At 40.3% G+C, this 18512-nt stretch overlaps 3 protein-coding genes across 5 annotated transcripts; 2 read left to right on the top strand and 1 right to left on the bottom strand.

Annotated features, from left to right (window-relative positions):
- Positions 1-853: 853 nt before the first annotated feature.
- LOC100690054 (phosphoglucomutase-1) lies at positions 854-9602 on the top strand. 3 transcript variants are annotated; one of them, XM_005458067.3, is made up of 12 exons: positions 854-994; positions 1619-1836; positions 3323-3485; positions 3770-3916; positions 4156-4281; positions 4736-4926; positions 5085-5239; positions 5319-5434; positions 5534-5669; positions 6117-6300; positions 6460-6588; positions 6804-9601. In XM_005458067.3, the coding sequence occupies exons 2-12, from the start codon at positions 1759-1761 to the stop codon at positions 6891-6893; spliced, it is 1515 nt and encodes a 504-aa protein (XP_005458124.1). In that variant the 5' UTR covers positions 854-994; positions 1619-1758; the 3' UTR covers positions 6894-9601. The 3 variants fall into 3 exon arrangements, with proteins under 3 accessions (XP_005458124.1, XP_005458123.1, XP_003453366.1); XM_005458066.4 differs by lacking the exon at positions 854-994 and having other exon boundaries at positions 1032-1836; positions 5319-5428; positions 6804-9602; XM_003453318.5 differs by lacking the exon at positions 854-994 and having other exon boundaries at positions 1032-1836.
- A 317-nt stretch (positions 9603-9919) lies between these two features.
- leprot (leptin receptor overlapping transcript) lies at positions 9920-13064 on the top strand. Its single transcript, XM_003453366.5, has 4 exons — positions 9920-10197; positions 10536-10611; positions 11195-11378; positions 11536-13064. The coding sequence occupies exons 1-4, from the start codon at positions 10182-10184 to the stop codon at positions 11650-11652; spliced, it is 393 nt and encodes a 130-aa protein (XP_003453414.1). The 5' UTR covers positions 9920-10181; the 3' UTR covers positions 11653-13064.
- Positions 13065-16839: 3775 nt separating this feature from the next.
- On the bottom strand, positions 16840-17876 carry LOC109195389 (uncharacterized). Its single transcript, XM_019347391.1, has 2 exons — positions 17265-17876; positions 16840-17175 (listed from the first exon to the last, which is right to left on the bottom strand). The coding sequence occupies exons 1-2, from the start codon at positions 17805-17807 to the stop codon at positions 16840-16842; spliced, it is 879 nt and encodes a 292-aa protein (XP_019202936.1). The 5' UTR covers positions 17808-17876.
- Between the last annotated feature and the right edge of the window lie 636 nt (positions 17877-18512).

Raw genomic sequence — 18512 nt, 5'->3', positions numbered from 1 at the left:
CTGGTGGGATAATAAATATAAACAGGCAAACCAAACACTAACATGAATTTGTATCAACTTACAGGAAATGGGTAAAAGAACCTTTTATGGAAGGAAAGAATGTGTTTACATGTGACACATTACAGTGAGAACAATGAACTGGATGAGAGTGAGCATGAGTAAGAGTATCCTGGAATCAGGTCTGAGGACAAATGAGAAGATCCGAGGTCAGCTAAGGGTCATACATATATAATGTGCGTGTGTAGTAAATGAAGTGTGTTCAGGTGCTTGGAGAGGACGTTATGCAGTGAGATGTAAGGTACCAGGATGCAATGGTACCCTAAAAGTCAAATAATATAAATATCATATCCACCTCTGTGTCATAAACTTCTCATACAGAACCTTCAGTGTCAGACACACTGAAACTCTTAACCATACGATTACCTAATTTTGTTGCATGAGTCTGAGAAAACGGTAACATTTTGGTACCTTTATAGCACATTGTTACCCTGAGGCAACAAACTTGAAATTTACCAAAATTACCAAAATTTCCGGTAAGGGGTGGTGGTGGGGGTGGGGGGCAAATTTGTTTGATATATCAACAAAGACCTCAAGCTCCCAAAAAGTAAGGTGAAATTTTTATGTCTCAGATTAAATAAATAAATAAATAAAATCCATGCTGTAGTGGTTTTAATATTTAATGTATTTTTTTTGCATTATTTTAATTAAGTACATTTTAAATAACTTCAAAAGAAATACATTTTAGTTATATTTTCACATTGTTCCAGTAACAAAAAAATAAAACAGCACCCAAATTTATGCAGACAAAACAAATAAATGTTTATTTATTTATTTATTTTACATGGCACGCTGACTTTTGAACAAATATTTCTGAATTTCCTCTTAGGCTGAACTTTTTTTCTACTGATTGATTAGTACGGCTCAGTAAACTCCAGAGGGCAGTGTTGTTCCATCGCGTGCAGATGACTTCACTGAGATTTGATTGCACCATGAAGTATGTCTGATGTGAAAACTGATACTTCCTTAAAACCTCACATGTGTGTTCCCAATTACACTCTGACTGCTTGTCCCACTGTCTGCTTCCACAAACAGCATTAAAAACGAGAAATATCCTCTCCTGAGATAGTGTGAGACATGACTTTGATGACGGAGGTCATAGTTCTTTTATGCATAATTAGTCTAAGCACAGCTGCAGGACTTTACAGATAGACAAACCGTTCACACGACAACCACACCTAAACACACACACACACACACACACACACACACACACACACACACACACACTTCTTTGTGTTTTGCCATGCAGACTTGACAGTGATCTCCCTGCACATGTGTGAAGCAGCGTCTTCAGTTACTCTGCCTGCCTCTGCACACACATTAGTTTGAAAGGTTATTTTGGGCTGCACAAGCACCCTCTGCTTCCAGTAAAATAATAGGAGGAGTCAATCTCTTGCCTTTCCATTCTGCTCCTCCGTACCATTCCTCATGTCAGCTGACAGGGGATTTCCCTCTAAATAACAAGTTCCCCTTTGCTGTCTGTGCTGCAGCATTAAGTTAGACCTTTATTTTGAAACAATGGACAACAGCCCTCTGCAGGTCTTGACTGTCCCTACAGCCCCCTACCCAGACCAGCGACCCAGCACCAACGGCCTGAGGAAAAAGGTCTATGTGTTCCAGTCCAGGAGGAACTACCTGCACAACTTCATCCAGAGTATCTTCTCTTCCATTGACCTGCGCGATCGCCAGGGTTCAACCATGGTGGTGGGGGGAGACGGACGCTTCTTCAATCGAACTGCTACTCAGGTCATTGTGCAGATGGCAGCTGCCAATGGGGTCAGTGTCACCATGTGTAAGGGCCCGCTTCCGTTGTTTGTGTGTGCATGTTGGCAGGCGGGTGTGCACATGAGCAAATTTGCAGATAACTGCATGTGTGTCAGTGTCACCTGCCCCAGTAACTTATTATCTCTTTGTCAGCGATTGTAGCTGCTTCATGTCAACTGCAGCCTGTGACTTTTGCTTTTACTGTCCAAACTATAATCAAAAAGTAGAAAAAAAACCAAAAACGTAATTTTTGATGAAATTCTATTTTTAAAAAATAATTATAACTTTTAAATGAAATTATAAATTGCATATGGATATAAGATACTGACTAGATATTAGACTAATCTCTGTTCAGTATCTAATATCCGATCTAATAATAATTATTGGAAATGTCACTTTGAAACACCTCCAAGTCCCAGAGTTCTCCATGTCGAGGGAATGCTCTCCATCACTCCCTCTATGACTTTTTTTTTGCCTCCTCTAATAATAGGACCCTTTCTGCAAACATAATCTGAGCTACCTGGGGTAGGGGAGGTGGGGGTAGGGGGGTATCCCCTTGTTTTAGTAGCATAACTGATCCTTCATTTTCCTGGGAGATTAGTGAAAGCAAGGCTTAAGTGTTATTGGCAGAGAAACATCCACCACCGTTACATTCAGTCACCATTTACTGATCTTTCAAAGCAAATAACTTGCATTTTAATTTGTGGGCTAACAGGTCACCTGATGTTTATTTTATACCATATTTGCACTGGTTTGCATAAAATACAATATATATATATATATATATATATATATATATATATATGTATATGTATATATATGTATATATACATATACATATACATATATATATATATATATATATATGTATATGTATATATATATATGTATATATATATATATATATATATATATATATATATATATATATGTATATATATATATGTATATGTATATATATATATATATATATATATATATATATATATATATATATATATATGTATATACATATGTATATATATGATACCAATTGGTGCCACATCAAATTATGGAGCCATATAAGAGGCCCTAAACCCTCCTATATGACACTCTCTACCTGTCATGAACAGCATTTAAAATTTAGCCACTTAACCTAACCAGTTGCTTTTTATTTTCTCTGCCGACATAAACACCTGACACTTTAAACGCAGCACACGTCAGGTGTTTGGAACACATATGGCCTACACAAGTGTTCCAGATTAGATCCAAATGTGTCTGTTAATTGGGCCGGGTAAATGATATACTTAGAGGGATTTAAAATACACTTACACATGATAGAACTTGCTCTTGGTGTGCCGCAAGTGCCGTTTGTGAAATAAAATATCCTATTTACTTCTGACAAGAACTGTGACAAACCTGATATTTACTGCTATTCCCACCCCTGCCTCACGCTGATATATCAAGATACATATTTTTCTCAACCAAGTAAAAACACGCCTATGTGACTTTTCCCCAGGTGGGTCGTCTGATCATTGGACACCACGGGATAATGTCCACGCCAGCCGTCTCCTGTATGATCAGGAAATGCAAAGCCATCGGAGGCATCATTCTCACTGCCAGCCCCAATCCCGGTGGACCTGATGGAGACTTTGGCATTAAGTTTAATACTGCAAATGGAGGTATGGTAACTTGAGAAAAGAAAGCATGCAGATGCATTGGCCAAGTACAAAATAGTGTTACAGGAGAAGACAGGCATTTAATAAGGCCTCATTGGGATATGTGGCTCGGACACAGAGAAAATGTGATGCTTGTATTGACACAAATCTGGGACAAAGTTCAAAAACATCAAAACAACACACAATAGTCAGTATCACTATTCCTGTCAATAGAAGATTTTTCTACTATTACAATACTGCAATTTCACACTGTCATCATAAAACCAGGCTTTTTCTGCCTCATTCAGGCCCAGCCAACGACGCAGTCACAAACAAGATCTTTCAGATCAGCAGGACCATTGAGGAGTTTGCCATCTGCCCTGGACTACAAGTGGATCTGACAACCATGGGAAAACAGACCTTTGACCTGGAGAACAAGTTCAAGCCATTCACAGGTGAACTAGAGCATTAATGTTAGTCTCTCATTCGTCATCGAAATTAATGAGCATGTGGGGGAAAAAGGGATATGAGGCTAGTTATATGACTGACCAGATATATTCTTTGCAGGTACAATAACACATATTGTCTTTACTCTTTGTCAAATGCTTATTGTAAGTGTATTTATGTATTTAGTCAACATTCTCTTTCCCTGATGATGGATAGAGTTTTGTTTTTGATTTGTGGCGGTGCGCAGTGGAAATCGTAGACTCTGTGGAGTCCTACGCTAACATGCTGAGGAACATCTTTGACTTTGCTGCTCTGAAGCAGCTTCTGTCTGGCAAGAACCACTTCAAGATAAGACTGGATGCCTTGCACGGAGGTCAGAGAAAATGCTCTCATAACTCATTTATTGTATAATGTCATAGTTATATTTGCACGCAACTCCAGCAAGTTCTTTAACTCATTTGCCTATGAAGCATGATACTATTCAAATCTATATGATTTCCATATTTCTCACATTCATGTCAGCAATGTAAAAGAGAAGCTTACCAATATTACAACAACATGGAGATAATAATGAGATAAATGTTCGAGGCTCTGTTCTATTCTGGGAGAGGTAACATTGGGTTGTCAGATCTGTGACTTTACTCTCATTAGATTACTAAATCTATTTTGAGCGTCCCCAAACACTGAAACAAAAAGTCAGGGCTGGAGCACCGTGAGCCTGAGTTTTCTCCTTGTTGTTGTTTTAACATACTTTGTGCAACACCAGATCTGCCTAGTTCATCTTTGTCCTCTCTCACTCCTGTCTCTCTCACCTGTCCGCTCTCCAGCGGTAGGACCCTACGTGAGGAGAATACTGTGTGATGAGTTGGGTTGTCCTGCCAGTTCTGCCATTAACTGTGTCCCTAAGGAGGATTTTGGGGGTCAACACCCAGATCCTAACCCCATATACGCTACAGATCTGGTTGACAGCATGCGAGACGGACAGTATGATTTTGGTGCAGCATTTGATGCCGATGGGGTGGGCTTACCGAGTTATTATTTCTGCTTTTTATTTGTTTGTTTGGTTTTTCAAACATTACAGTATATGTAATATAAAAATGCAGCTTCAAAAGACATTTCCTTGGGCCTGAATCACAGGCTTTGATTTCTAATCTTGAACCTCTTTCTGCTTTCTAGGACCAGAACATGATCCTTGGTAAACATGGCTTCTTCGTCACCCCATCTGACTCCGTGGCTGTGATTGCTGACAACATTTTTTGCATCCCGTACTTTCAGCATGCAGGGGTGAGAGGTTTTGCTCGTACTATGCCCACAAGTGCGGCATTAGACAGGTAAACGTGTGGTCTGCTTTTCAAATATCACCATCAAAACAAACTGCCTTAGAATACTCTTTCATTGTATTTCCTTCAGAGTAGCCAAGGCAACGAAAATCGAGCTATATGAAACTCCCACTGCCTGGAAGTTCTTTGGGAACCTAATGGATGCAGGCATGCTGTCTTTGTGTGGAGAGGAAAGCTTTGGTACAGGTACCAAGTAACTAAATCGAAGAAGACGAGGATTCTGATTCTGGGTTTTTGTTTTATGTTTTCTCAACACTGTCAACCAAATTCCACTTCACGCTTCAGGAGGAGACCATATTCGTGAGAAGGATGGGCTTTGGGCTGTGCTGGCATGGCTGTCTATCCTGGCCACCAGAAAGAAGAGTGTGGAAGATTTAGTTAAGGACCACTGGCTAAAATATGGAAGAAACTACTTCACCAGGTGAAATGTGGACACACTAAAAAAACACAGTGTTATTACTGAGGTTATGTGATAAAGTTTTTTTTATTTGTTTGCTTATTTGTTTGTTCTAAGTTGCTGAATTATAGTTAAGCAGAAATTGTGTCACTGATACAGATGAAGCTGTAACAGGTGGGTTGATGAGACATGTGAAGACACATGTGGAACATTACTGACACCTAGTGGAACATATGTGGTATTGCACTGTACGAAAGAACATTTAACATGAGAGTATTATTAGTAGTGTTAGTATTGTCTGTACTGACTCACTTTTGATTACAAAATATTCATTATCAACACAAATTAAGCCACATTACAACACATATGTAAAATAAGGCATCAACAATCAATAACAAGTACCTGTTAGTTTATTTATTTAGCTGTTTTTTCTCATTTGATTTTTGTTTCTACTCTTTACATTTTGCCCAGGTATGACTACGAGAATGTAGACATAGATGCAGCATGTGAAATGATGGAGGATTTGGAGATCACGATCACCGACAAGACCTTTGTGAGGCAAAGATTTGCTGTGGAAGACAAAATCTACCAGGTGGAGAAAGCAGACAGCTTTGAGTATGCAGACCCGGTAGACGGCACCATTTCCAGGAATCAGGTACACGAAACACACTGTGGTGCATTTTTCTGTAATGATAATCTTGCGGTATACACAGATGCATAATGTATGCGATCTGTCAGCATCAGAGCCTCTCAGCTGTGTTTGCAAACCCTAAAAAAAATCCTCTCAGTCTGCGCTGGGCTGTTTTCACTGCAGGGGCTGCGGATAATCTTCTCTGATGGTTCTCGAATCATCTACAGACTCAGTGGGACCAGTTTTGATGGGGCAACAGTTCAAATCTATCTCGACAGCTACGAGAAAGAACACATTTTTGGGGATGCACAGGTGGAGTATCTAAAAGTGAAAACTGCATTTTGACCAGAACAGGCAAAAAAGACAAACATTTGAATCAATAAGCAGAAACTCAGAACTCTTTTAAATGAAATGTAGCGCTGTGTGGTGGAGAGGAACAGTATTACTGCTCTGTAGTTGTTTGGATGATTTCACATATGGCAGCAAGGTGCATGAGTCTCTAATTGTGCCATCCTTGTTTTGGACAGGTGATGCTGGCACCCCTTGCCACTATCGCTCTAAAGATTTCTCAGCTTCATCACAGGACAGGTCGAACTGGTCCGTCTGTCATTATATGATTCCTTATCAATTGACAAAATAACGCTCTTTTTTAAGTTTTTCCATCCTGTTTTTTTTTTTTGTGTGTTTGTTTTTGTTTTTTATAAAGGAAGTCTCAAATCCAGTTGTAGCTACATATGATGCAAAAGTGTGCACTTGAATGAAATTAAATGTAATATATTAAATGGCTTTTTTGTTTTTGGTTCGGTTGTGGCATGCTTTGGTGCTTTTTTATGGCAGATGATATTACATCTACTTTAGTTTGTTTCAATTTTGCTTTTGTTAACTGTCATTTTCATTCTCACCAGTGAGGCCCTGGCTAAAATCTGTAAGATTACAGGAAGGTCAGCGTTTTTAGCGAAACAAATTGAACCTATTTGAGCATAATGTTTTCATAAAGCGACTTGAAAGCAGCACTTTCACTTCCTCAGTGAAACTCTTTGAAAAACAGCATCAGCGCTGTCTCTTTTTAAAAATCTTTTTCTTTTTGTACCAGTTACTACTGAAGACTACTTGACATGTGAAGTTGAGAAAATTAAAACATGACAGTTTTGTGAGTGAAATAACTTCTCGTGCAGCAGGTGCTCAGTTTAAAAAGAAGGAACGGGCTGTTTCCTGTCGTTAATCCTCTAAAACCGTCATTTGTATCATGCGTACCCCTTAATTTAGGGAAAATGAAATCTCATCAGCGAATAATAACCTGAAATTGAAGTTGAGTGCGTGGGTGGGTGCTTGAGAGTGAGTGACGGCTTTCCAGCTCAAAAAGCAACAAGTCAGCATTTAAAGATTGCTCCCTAGAAAACATCTTTTAAAGATCTTTTAGTTTCACTGTGACAAGGGTCCTCTTTTTCTTTTCTTTTTTTCTTCTTTTACTTCACTATCTGTAAGTACAACTTATGCTGCTACCTTTTTAGTACACCAACAAAGCAACAACAACAAAGGAAACTTTTAAACTGCAAGAAAATATTTTTTTAAATAGCTTATCCATATCAGGTGAGTGCACCACATAATTTCCATCTGGACGGCAACAGCACGAGTCCACAAACATCTGCCCCAGCTCTGTGATCACTCATGCCCTTTGAAGTACTGTCCCTTTCTTCTGGTTTCATCTCCATAATGCACTGAACCTGAAGGGGAACAACAACACAGCAAGGGGAAGGCCAGCTGTGGTTCATCTCAGGCCCGCCGTGGTGTGAGTTTTGGTTCCACTAAAAATTTCAGCCCAAGATTGCACAAGTTTACATGCATAGTTACTTAGTCATCAGGATCTGTCCATCAGTAACACAATATTATATTACAGACTGCAAATAGAAGAGGAAGTTAACTAAGGAGGACACAAAAGTCAGGTATTTATGAATGATAAACCTAATGTCAGTAAACAAAATCAAAACCTATTTACATGCATAGTATAAAGATGCCTAAGAAGCACTAAGAAGTATTTTCATGCCTTTTCTAGGTAAGTAAATCCATAACATGGTATTATATTCAAGGGTGTGTCTGGGGGTCTAAATATATTGGTTCCTCTGGTGTCTCCACACCAACACTATTGTAATCTGTAAATCTAGTAATGCCCACCATCATTGGATGTGAGCATGTATAGGGCCAGAGTACAGAACCTGTACCCGGATATATTATTTGTAAATATAGTGCCTTCATAGTTTCATATTGTTCTTGCATATTTTAAAGGATGAATCTAATATATGCTGAACTGGACTCCATTGGGGTAACAGCACTGGGCAGCTTGATTGGCATGCCCCCAGAGAACACCAGAACTGACTGGTCTGCCACTGGCTCCCTGTTCGCGTCACAGATGATGTTACAAGCATTGTGAGGTTTGTCCTGCCATCTCCAGACTCTTTCACACCTGTCACATGTGCTCAGCATGAACCTGCTCTCATTTGGGTGACAATGATGGACCTGGCAGATCTGTTGTTCTCAGGCAAAGACCGGCTGCATGGTGCTGAGCTGTGAACACAGGTCCCACTAAAGGATGCTGGGGCCTCATACTGTGCTCATGGAGTCTGTTTTTGACAGTTTGGTCAGAAACATGCACATGAGTAGCCCGCTGCAGGTCATTTTATAAGGCTCTGGCAGTGCTCCTCCTGTTTTTCCTCACGCAAAGGAGCAGAAACCAGTCCTGCTGATGAGTTTATGCCATTATACGGGCCTATCCAAGTCTCCTTGTGTCACAGCATGGCATCTTATCCACACACTCTGTTGGGAGACATAGCAAACCGACTTGCAAAAGCACCTACAGACAGGTCAAGGTCAAGGTAACAGTGACAAGAACACAGATTAAAAAGCAAAACTACAGAAAAATCAGTCAGAAGGGAAGAGGGCGGGGCTGCGGTCTTTGGCCACTACCTGCAAAACCAGTCCCTTTTTGCTGGGATTGCTTTCTTATTGCCTCACTAGTGTACCTGCACAAACAAAGGGGGAATGGACTCAGTGCTTTATAACGTTTTTAGCTTTTTTTTTCTTGTACTGTGATGATCACATGTTCCCTTATTTATTTTTTTTCAAGCAGTGTATTATACTATATTATTGTGGATAAAACTCCCCAGCTGTAAGATTATAGTGATATATGCCATAATAAATCAGTCATTAGGATCCAGCAGTATATTTTATATAATTCTGAATAATGTTTAACTACATTATAATACTGAAACTTTAGTTCTATTACTTAAGTAGGGTCATGAATTTTACTCAAGTAATAGTAGTTGTTATTCAATAAGGAAAAACGACAAGAAAGTATCTCTTGGGTAAGATAAATAGTCATAAATAAATATAATAATGATAATAATAATAATAATAATAATAATAATAATAATAATAATATTGATAATAGACTTGATATCCATTTCAAATGTAGGGAAGAGTAAGTTTAAGGTAACAAACAATTAAAATACTCAAGTAACGAATAAGTAATGTAGTCTGTATTACTGCAGCAGGTTATATTGTAACACAACACGCAGACGTGTAAAGCCCGCTGGAGGCACGCGCTAAATCCTCTCGTGCTCGTCATCGAAAGACTACGTCACCAGCTAGGACTGTTTGGGTCAACGTTGGTGGTGAATGGTGTGAGGTGAAACTTTTTGCCCGTCAAGATTACAATATATCGGTAAAGAAGGTCAAGCCCAGCTAGCCGCAGAGCTACTGTAGCTTTAAGGAGGTCACCTGATGCAGAGAAAGGAAAACCCGACCGAGGAAGCAGGAAGTTCCTGTACGACGACATCGAGCCCGAGCACGTAAACACTGCACAAAGAGCAGAAATAAACACAAAGAGGGGGTTTCAGACGTTGACCGCAATGGCAGGCATTAAAGGTATTTTTTAAATTTCGGCTCTGCTGGATCAGCCGAAAGTTGAGTGTTAAAGTTTTTGAAGTTAAAAGTTTGTAAGCTGAGTTTTCCACACTGCTCAAATCGTTTGCTGTATCATCTCGAAACTCGCGTCTCTGTCGCAGATCATTAAGATCTGTTGCCAGATAAGTTATTAACCTGTTGATTTATGCATTAGAGTTGTTGCTATTATCCAGTGTATCCTAACTCTTAGTTTACCGACAGCTCTGCCACGAGTGCTCCACGGCTACCGTGTATTTGTTTTGTATTTTGGCCAAAAACAGCTCTGTGATTAATGTAGAGTTATTGGTGTCTCCTTTTAGCACTGGTTGGTTTGTCCTTTAGTGGTGCTATTGGACTGACATTTCTTCTGCTGGGCTGTGCAATAGAAACCTACGGGTAAGTTCTCCTTGTAAACGTATCAACAGCTATACCTGCTACTTTATGACACTGACTTACGTTATTACAGAAATAACTGAGTTTTGATTGTGGTTTATCAAAGAGCTCTGAACAACATCATTCACTCTGCAGTTACATTGTGTGACTTTTGATTGGAGACAAAAAAAAAGGCTAGATCAATGCAGTCAAGGCCTGTATTTATAGCTCTTATAGTCTCTTGTTGGTCACACTCCAGGAATGCCAGTTTCTGTAATGCAGCTCATCAGTGCCTTTCATTAATAGCCTGCCGCCCTTACATGTCAACATCTCTCAAACCTCAGTTTCTAATGCAGCTTTTCTCTTTCATTAAGAAAAAAAAAAATCAAGCCCATGTTGAGACAACTGATGTGACTGAAGTTACTACTTCAAAACTGGAAATCACCCTAAGAGCCCCAGAACATTTTTCTGTAACTGGTTTCACAGTTTTAGAACTCCTAATGACGAGTAAACTGAGCTTCAGGTGTGCTAAGATGTTTCATTCTTTTGAAGACGAGTGTTTCATGTCCTTTGTAAATATTTTTGACAATTTCATCTGTTTTTGCAGGGTCTACTGGCCGATGTTTGTCCTGATTTTCTACGTATTAAGTCCCATCCCGACCTTCATATCCAGACGCCTCAGTGACGACTCTGAATCCAGCAATGCCTGCAGAGAGCTGGCCTATTTCTTAACAACTGGCATTGTGGTCTCATCGTTTGGACTACCCATTGTTTTGGCCCGTACCAACACCGTGAGTTCTCTTTACTTATTTACTTTATTTGAATACACAGCAAAAAAACTTTCGGATCCTACTAAATGAGCGTAAATTCATCTGTGCGTACAAGTAGTGCATGTGCAGTGAAAACAAAATTACTGTGGAAATCTAATGGGCCATTTCTGTCGTGCAGATCAAGTGGGGCGCCTGTGGATTGGTGATGACCGGAAACGCCGTCATCTTTCTCACCATCTTAGGCTTTTTTATCGTGTTTGGAGGCGGGGATGACTGGAGCTGGGAGCAGTGGTAAAGTGCCGTTGGAAAGTGGACAGACAGATGGGTGGGTGGGTGGGTAGGTGGATAGTTGAACGAACAGACTGCAGACTGAGAGGCACATGTGTCCTGCACTCAATGGGGGATGAAGCTCTAGTGTAGGCAGCAAAATGTCAAATGAAACCAGCGTGTTGTCATGCTGATTTTTATACTGGGGTGGGGATTAGGTTTGGAGATAACTGTGTGCCCTGTAATGTGCCTTACATCTGGGACCAGGGAGAAACGAATGTCTGTACCCCTCTTATGTGCCATCAATATCCACATTAACACATATATGATTTTTTTTTCGTCTTGCCTTTGTTTTAGTCGCTGAATCACCCTGCTCACTGCAGCTATTATGCCTCAGTTAATCAATATCCTAAAGGGATCCTAAAGAGTAACTATTGTAATGTATACTGCAAAGCTTATACTGCATTTTCTGTCCTCAATGTTTAAGGGAGGAGTTATAGCTTGCTTATTATTATGAGCACTCTTTGCTAGTACAGAGCAAGTTATAGGACTCCTAATCAGGTGAAGATATATTTGTGTTAAGTATGTTGTTTTGCTTTTGTTTTTGTTTCATTTTTCCTCAAGCATTTTATTTTTTTTGTTCTGGTGCAATTGTTTACATTTTCACCAAAGATAGTTTCTAGACTGCAATTCTACTGGAGCATATTCACCACTAAACTATATTTTAAAAAATAAATAAATGTCCGCTACACAGTAACACGATCCTCAAAAGCCACGCGAGGCATCTGAAAAAGAGCTCTTTGTACGATCAGTCCAGAAAAAGTAGCCATTAAACTTTATACTTCTGTACATTACAAAGCAATCCATAATCCTGACAAAATGTTATGGCATAATGAATTCAGTTTTTTTTTTTTTTTTTTTACTTGTTGAATGGTAAATACTGTACATGTTTGCTATTTTTGTCCTAGTAGATGCCTTCTCTCGCATACTTCTTCACACACACCTGCCTTAGACAATGTACCTTTCAAAGGGTCTGGTTGTGATTTGTTTTTCACCATCAGGGCCCGGTGAAATCTTTAACTGTAATTTAACATTTGCATCCTCGCATGTATTGTTTCCATAGTCAGTCAAACTAATGATGAGCTTTGTTTGATCAGCATGTGTAACGAAAACTGTCACAGAAAGAAATGTTCTCAGAAAATTCCTGATTTCCTAAACATCTGCTACACAGTTGCTTTTCAGGGGGAAATGTTGTATTGTTTGTATGTAACTGACATGTTCAAGTCCATCAACAGGAAGAAAGTGTACGTTCTCTGTTGTGACTGCTATATTCACACTTTAAAGACACTAAGGAGTGCCTAAGAGTTCTGTAAGTTTTTTTATAAGCTCCTGATTGCACTTTTCTAACACTGATTAAAACTCTCTGTGTAGTGAAGCAAATGCACGGGCTCTGTCTTTCTGTTCACTGATCATGATTTGATGAGAACTTGATTTGACTTCTGTACATCTCACCTCTTTGTCGCTCCTGATGGCTGATGCATCCAATCAGACACCTGTGCACTGTTTATACAGCAGAGCAGCAGTAGCGGTTGTAGCAAACCCCAGAAAGGGCCTCTCATGAGACAAAAAGTGGAAAAGAAGCTGTGTGGGTGAGTGTTTTGGAATTATTTCCTTCTGGTTGGATTTTGACAGAAACACAGGTGTGAACAGCTGCTAAATTTTTAATTATCTGTTTATTTTTTTTATGTTTGTTACTTCATATTTTGCGTACAAGCTTATAATCCTCACTGAAAAACATATTTCTGCTTTCCCTTTCCGCCATTTCCAAACACACACGCATTAGTAATGAATGCAGACTGGCAACAATGCCAGTTGTGAACAAACCGCATAACAAAGGAGTGATAAAACCCAACATTACCTATTCAGGGTTAAATTGCATGTGACAGAAATCCACCACGCAGCTGCACACCACCTGAGTGGTTTCATTTCATTCTCTGTTCATGTGTGTCAGGATGCGCCGAAGCCGCCTCACCACTCTGAAATGAGTGCATTTCCTCCACAAAACAAAAGAACCCGCACTCTGCATATGAATTATTATTATTTATATGTAAAATATGCTGCCTGCCTCCACTAATTGCCTTTTATACGAGAGTGGGCACAACATGTATAGTTTATGGTCTAACATCTCTACAAACAGGTTTAGCAGCTGTATCATTGCTGCTGTGTAAAAGTCTCTTCTGAAACGCAATAGCAAAGTTGTGTATGTGCAATGTATAATGTCTTCACTGCATGTTTATGCAAACTTTAAGAACTTGAACACTAGATACTGATTATAGTAAATGTAAACCCGGTTTTGGAAGGCATTAAAATGATGAATTCAGCCACCTGTGTGAAACAATGCCAGCAAGTTGTACTACTGATGCACCCTGCAAAGAATTTTTAGAGCCAATTTACGCTAGTGGACTAGTCTCAGGAATGAAGCAGAGGCCTTAACATGGCTGTAGATCAAAAAAAATCCTTTTGTTAATGCAATATTTTATGAAGAAAAGTTGGGGATTGATTGGTGAGAACTAACTGTTACATTTTGATACAATTTGTTAGAAAAAAGAGCCAAATGCTCCTTCGATTACATCAGTGGGATTAATACCATGTGAATCGTGTCTTCCGACTAAAAAGCTGGCACCTTAATGTGATGCAAGTGTCTGCCGAGGGAGAGAGAGTAAGTGCTGAAGTCAGACTACATCTATAATCTCTCTGAAAGTGAGGCATTGAGAAGAAAAGAAAGATGAAAGGAAAGCTGAAGATGAAAAAGATGCCCAGGGACACCCATTCATCTCTCTTTCAGGACAGCTGTTGCCTGGCAACAACCAAGGCATCACAATCATTCTAAAACACTCCCGAGAATGCCCTTGAACACAACACAATGCAACAGAGTTTTGAGCAATGTAACAGCGCAACACACTGTGCAACACGCATACAGTGTTTGTTAATGTGTGATGCTGCAATAAACACTACATGACACTGCCGCTGTGGTGGGTGGCAGTGTCAAAGGCAACACACTGTACAGCTCAGTGCAGATACACAGTCAGTGCAACAGAACCCAGTTAAACGATGCAAGACCAAAAAGAAATGAGTAAAGCATAATGCACTGCAGCAAGAGGTAACACAATGTTAATAACAGTGCAGTAACACTGCTGAAGGTAATTCTAACTAGAACAGGCAGATATATATTTAAATACCTACTTTTTCCTGTAGAATAGTGGTTGCCAAAATAAAGAAAAGATTCCCACAAAACAGGGATATTTTTTTCATTACCGTCCTCCATATGGTCTATGGGCCAATGAAACTGATGAGACTGTATTTATATAATAGTTTTACGATAAGAATTGCCCCAAATGGCACCCAATACTGGAATTGTTGGTAAGATCTTAATCAATTATGAGGTTGCCCTTGGAAACCTTTGTTCCTTTTCACAGGTCTGTAACCCATCTGTAGGCTGAATATAAAAGATGCACATTAGCATTAGCATGTTATTTAGTTAGCATTTTGGCCACCTCCGTATTTATTTTATGTTGTTTGTTTTATGTTGTCACGAGAAATGTAGTGCTAAATGATCAGCTATCTAGCAGTCTTGGTTAGCATTCATAAACTGTATGAGATTTTCATTCACAAAAAACTGGAGCACAAACAGATGAATCCACTGAAAATGCTTTAAATGTGAGCAACAGCACAAACACAGTGAAGAGATCTAGCTCAGTGACTCAAAATAGCAAAGCGAGGTCTAGCAGACAGTTGCTGGCTAGCACGGTCTGTGTGAACACAGTCAAAATGTTCACACCCTTAACTTTAAGCCAACCTCCAAACAAATGAGTTATAAAACCCCCCCCCAAAACTGTCTCCCTCCCTTTCACCCCAAACCAGTCCCAGCAGATAGCTGTCCCTCTCTTAGCCTGGTTTCTTCCGGCTAAAAGGGAGTTTTTCCTTTCCATTGTCCCAAGTGCTTGCTCATAGGGGGTTAGTCTGATTGTTATAGCGCCTTGAGGCCATTGTTGTTGTGATTTGGTGCTATAAAAATAAAATTAGAATGGAAACTTCCATCATTTCTGATGCTGAAGTTGGGCATTTTAACCTCGGAATCTACGAGGACTGATTCACTTTCAGAGCAAGTCTCAAGAGTGAATTGGTGAACTTTCAGTTCTTTGCTCTTCTGCACTGGCTTCGTTTTATCTGTTATCTGGGTAGGTTGCAGCTTTGCAACTTGAGTCAGTTCCAGCTGGCATGGGTAAAAGTAATACATCATAGACAGGTCCATCACATCACTGCATGTAGATAATTATTTTGTATGTGAAACATAGAAATAACATCTTTGATTAAAATAAAATAAATAAAAATAGTGTGGATAACTTTCAGTTTAGCTCAGTATCCCTGACTGCTATTTAACAGAAACGATCCGCATATGAGGAAGTTAATGAAAGCCAGAGGGCCAGGGGGACTTGTAGAGCCATTAAACAGTAATCCATATCTTGCGCTGGGAGGAAATCAAATGGATGATGCCGAACAGGCAACAGTAGTGAGGAGGCACAGAGGGCGTGACCGTTGTAAAGCCATTGGTAAGCGGAAGGATTTGCGTCGTGGATGTTAACACTAGAAGTCCCAGGCTTTTCTAACCCTCTGTCAGCCAAGTGGAAGCTAACTTGGCTAGTCTGTTAGCATCAATTCATATGTAAATTGGGTCGTTACCTGAGAATTGTGGAAGGGAGTGGGGGTGTGTGAATGATTGCTGAGCCAAATACCTCTTTGTTTGTGTGTGGGGAGGGGGAACTGCTAAAAGCTGTGAACTTCATTTTGTGTTCTTCTTGATGCATTCTCAATCATCCAGGAAAATAAATCTCCAAAAGATTTATTGATAAAAACAGTACAAAAAAAACAAACCAAAAAAAATTTCTACAAAAACAACCGTTTGTACAGATATTTACAACTAACAATAAAAAGTGAGTGAGTACATTTCAATCACTCACAATCCTGGCACTGCCATGGTATCTGTAGTCTGCGTTTACCACATGTGTATCTGTAGCAGTGAACACATCGCACAGTGGCATGATTGTTCTTGCATTTGTGTTTGACCTGACACGTGGCTCTTTTTCCAGGGCTAGGTGTGGAGGGTTGTGTCTGAGGCAACTGTTCTTTTCTTGCCTTCTTCCCAGCCATATGAGAGTTAGCCAACTCTCTTGCAAGCTCCACCAGGAAGTCTTTCCTGCGTCCCGGTGCATGCTTGATACAGCACATGTGCATTCAGTGCTGCCATGTCAATCATGTTATAGAACACGGCAACTGGCCAGCGCCGTGTTCCTCTGCGGACCATGTACTCCCGCACCATCTGGTCCATCACATCCACGCCACACTTTGTGGTGTTGTAAAGGGTGACAGTGTTTGGCTTCCTTTTGGTGGTGTTATCAGTCTGAACCACGCTGTGCATGCTGCTAAGAATATAGACTGTCTTCTTCCGTTTGGCCGCATACGCCGTCAGCGTGGCAGCAGAGGTTGAAAACACCTAAGAAATAAGATAAATTGTTATTTCCATAGCACTTTTACACACAATGAAACACATAAACATAGAACCACAAAAGACCTGCAGCCTACCTGAGTGGTGAATTCATTGCGATCTTTGTATCTAGCGGATTGAGGAATTTCCCGGCGAATCTTGTTGACTGTGCCGAGGATGGTGGTTTTCCGTCTAAGAAGTTTTTGTGCAAGTGAAAGCGATGTGAAGAAATTGTCCGTGGTAACATTTCTGCCCTTGTCTAGGAATGGTTCCATCAGCCTCATCACTACATTTTCAGACAGTCTCTCCCCACTGGGACGATTGGGGTCCTTGCCAAGATATGGGAGGACATTGCAAATGTACTTGGATTTTAGGTCGCAGGCCACCCAAAACTTGATCCCAAACTTGTCAGGTTTACTTGCAATATACTGCAGGAAACAGCACCGAGTCTTTGATGGGAAGAGCTGTTCATCAACGGTGATATGTAGACCAGGGTTGTAGCACGTGATGCAGTTGGTGACAAATGATCCCCACACACTGGAAATTGCAGCGAACTTATCAGTCTTTGCTCGATCACTGCGGGTGGACCTGTCATCAAAGCGTAGGTGTTGCATGATGTCTTGGAAGCGGTTACGCGGCATAGTTCCAATGATCTGCGGGTTTCCCAGGTTTGCTGACCAGCAGTCACGTAGTGATGGAATCCTAGTAACCCCCCGCAAGATGACAATTGAAATAAATGCCATTAGTTCAGGGAGGTCCATGAACCAATGAACATCCTCCGTTTGCTCTGCATGTTGAATAGTCCATTCTTGAATGCTATGAAGCATGTCAAGAGTGATGAAACACAGGAAGCTCTGAAGGCGACTCAAGATACTTTTCCTGGCCTTAGCCGTTGGCTCTCCATCTGCAAATGCAAACGAAATTGCAAATGCATGCAGTATCTATGCATGCATTTGCAATTTCGTTTGACCTTCCCATTGCTCACAATTTGAATTTGTTCACACTGCAGATGAGGAGACTGCTTCTCAACCTAAAAAGAGAGCTTGTTTGGGGACTGAGACAGCGAAAGATGGCACATTGTGGCGTGAAGAGCAGGTGGGGACCTGTCTCCCTTTCACCCCAATAGAGGCGTACGCTGCAGATGGAGAGCCAACGGCTAAGGCCAGGAAAAGTATCTTGAGTCGCCTTCAGAGCTTCCTGTGTTTCATCACTCTTGACATGCTTCATAGCATTCAAGAATGGACTATTCAACATGCAGAGCAAACGGAGGATGTTCATTGGTTCATGGACCTCCCTGAACTAATGGCATTTATTTCAATTGTCATCTTGCGGGGGGTTACTAGGGT

This window comes from Oreochromis niloticus, linkage group LG18 (assembly GCF_001858045.2).
Source record: "Oreochromis niloticus isolate F11D_XX linkage group LG18, O_niloticus_UMD_NMBU, whole genome shotgun sequence".
Classification (NCBI taxonomy): Eukaryota; Metazoa; Chordata; class Actinopteri; order Cichliformes; family Cichlidae; genus Oreochromis; species Oreochromis niloticus.
The sequence above is the reverse complement of the archived record's forward strand: the minus strand, read 5'-3'. Positions and strand labels throughout refer to the sequence as shown.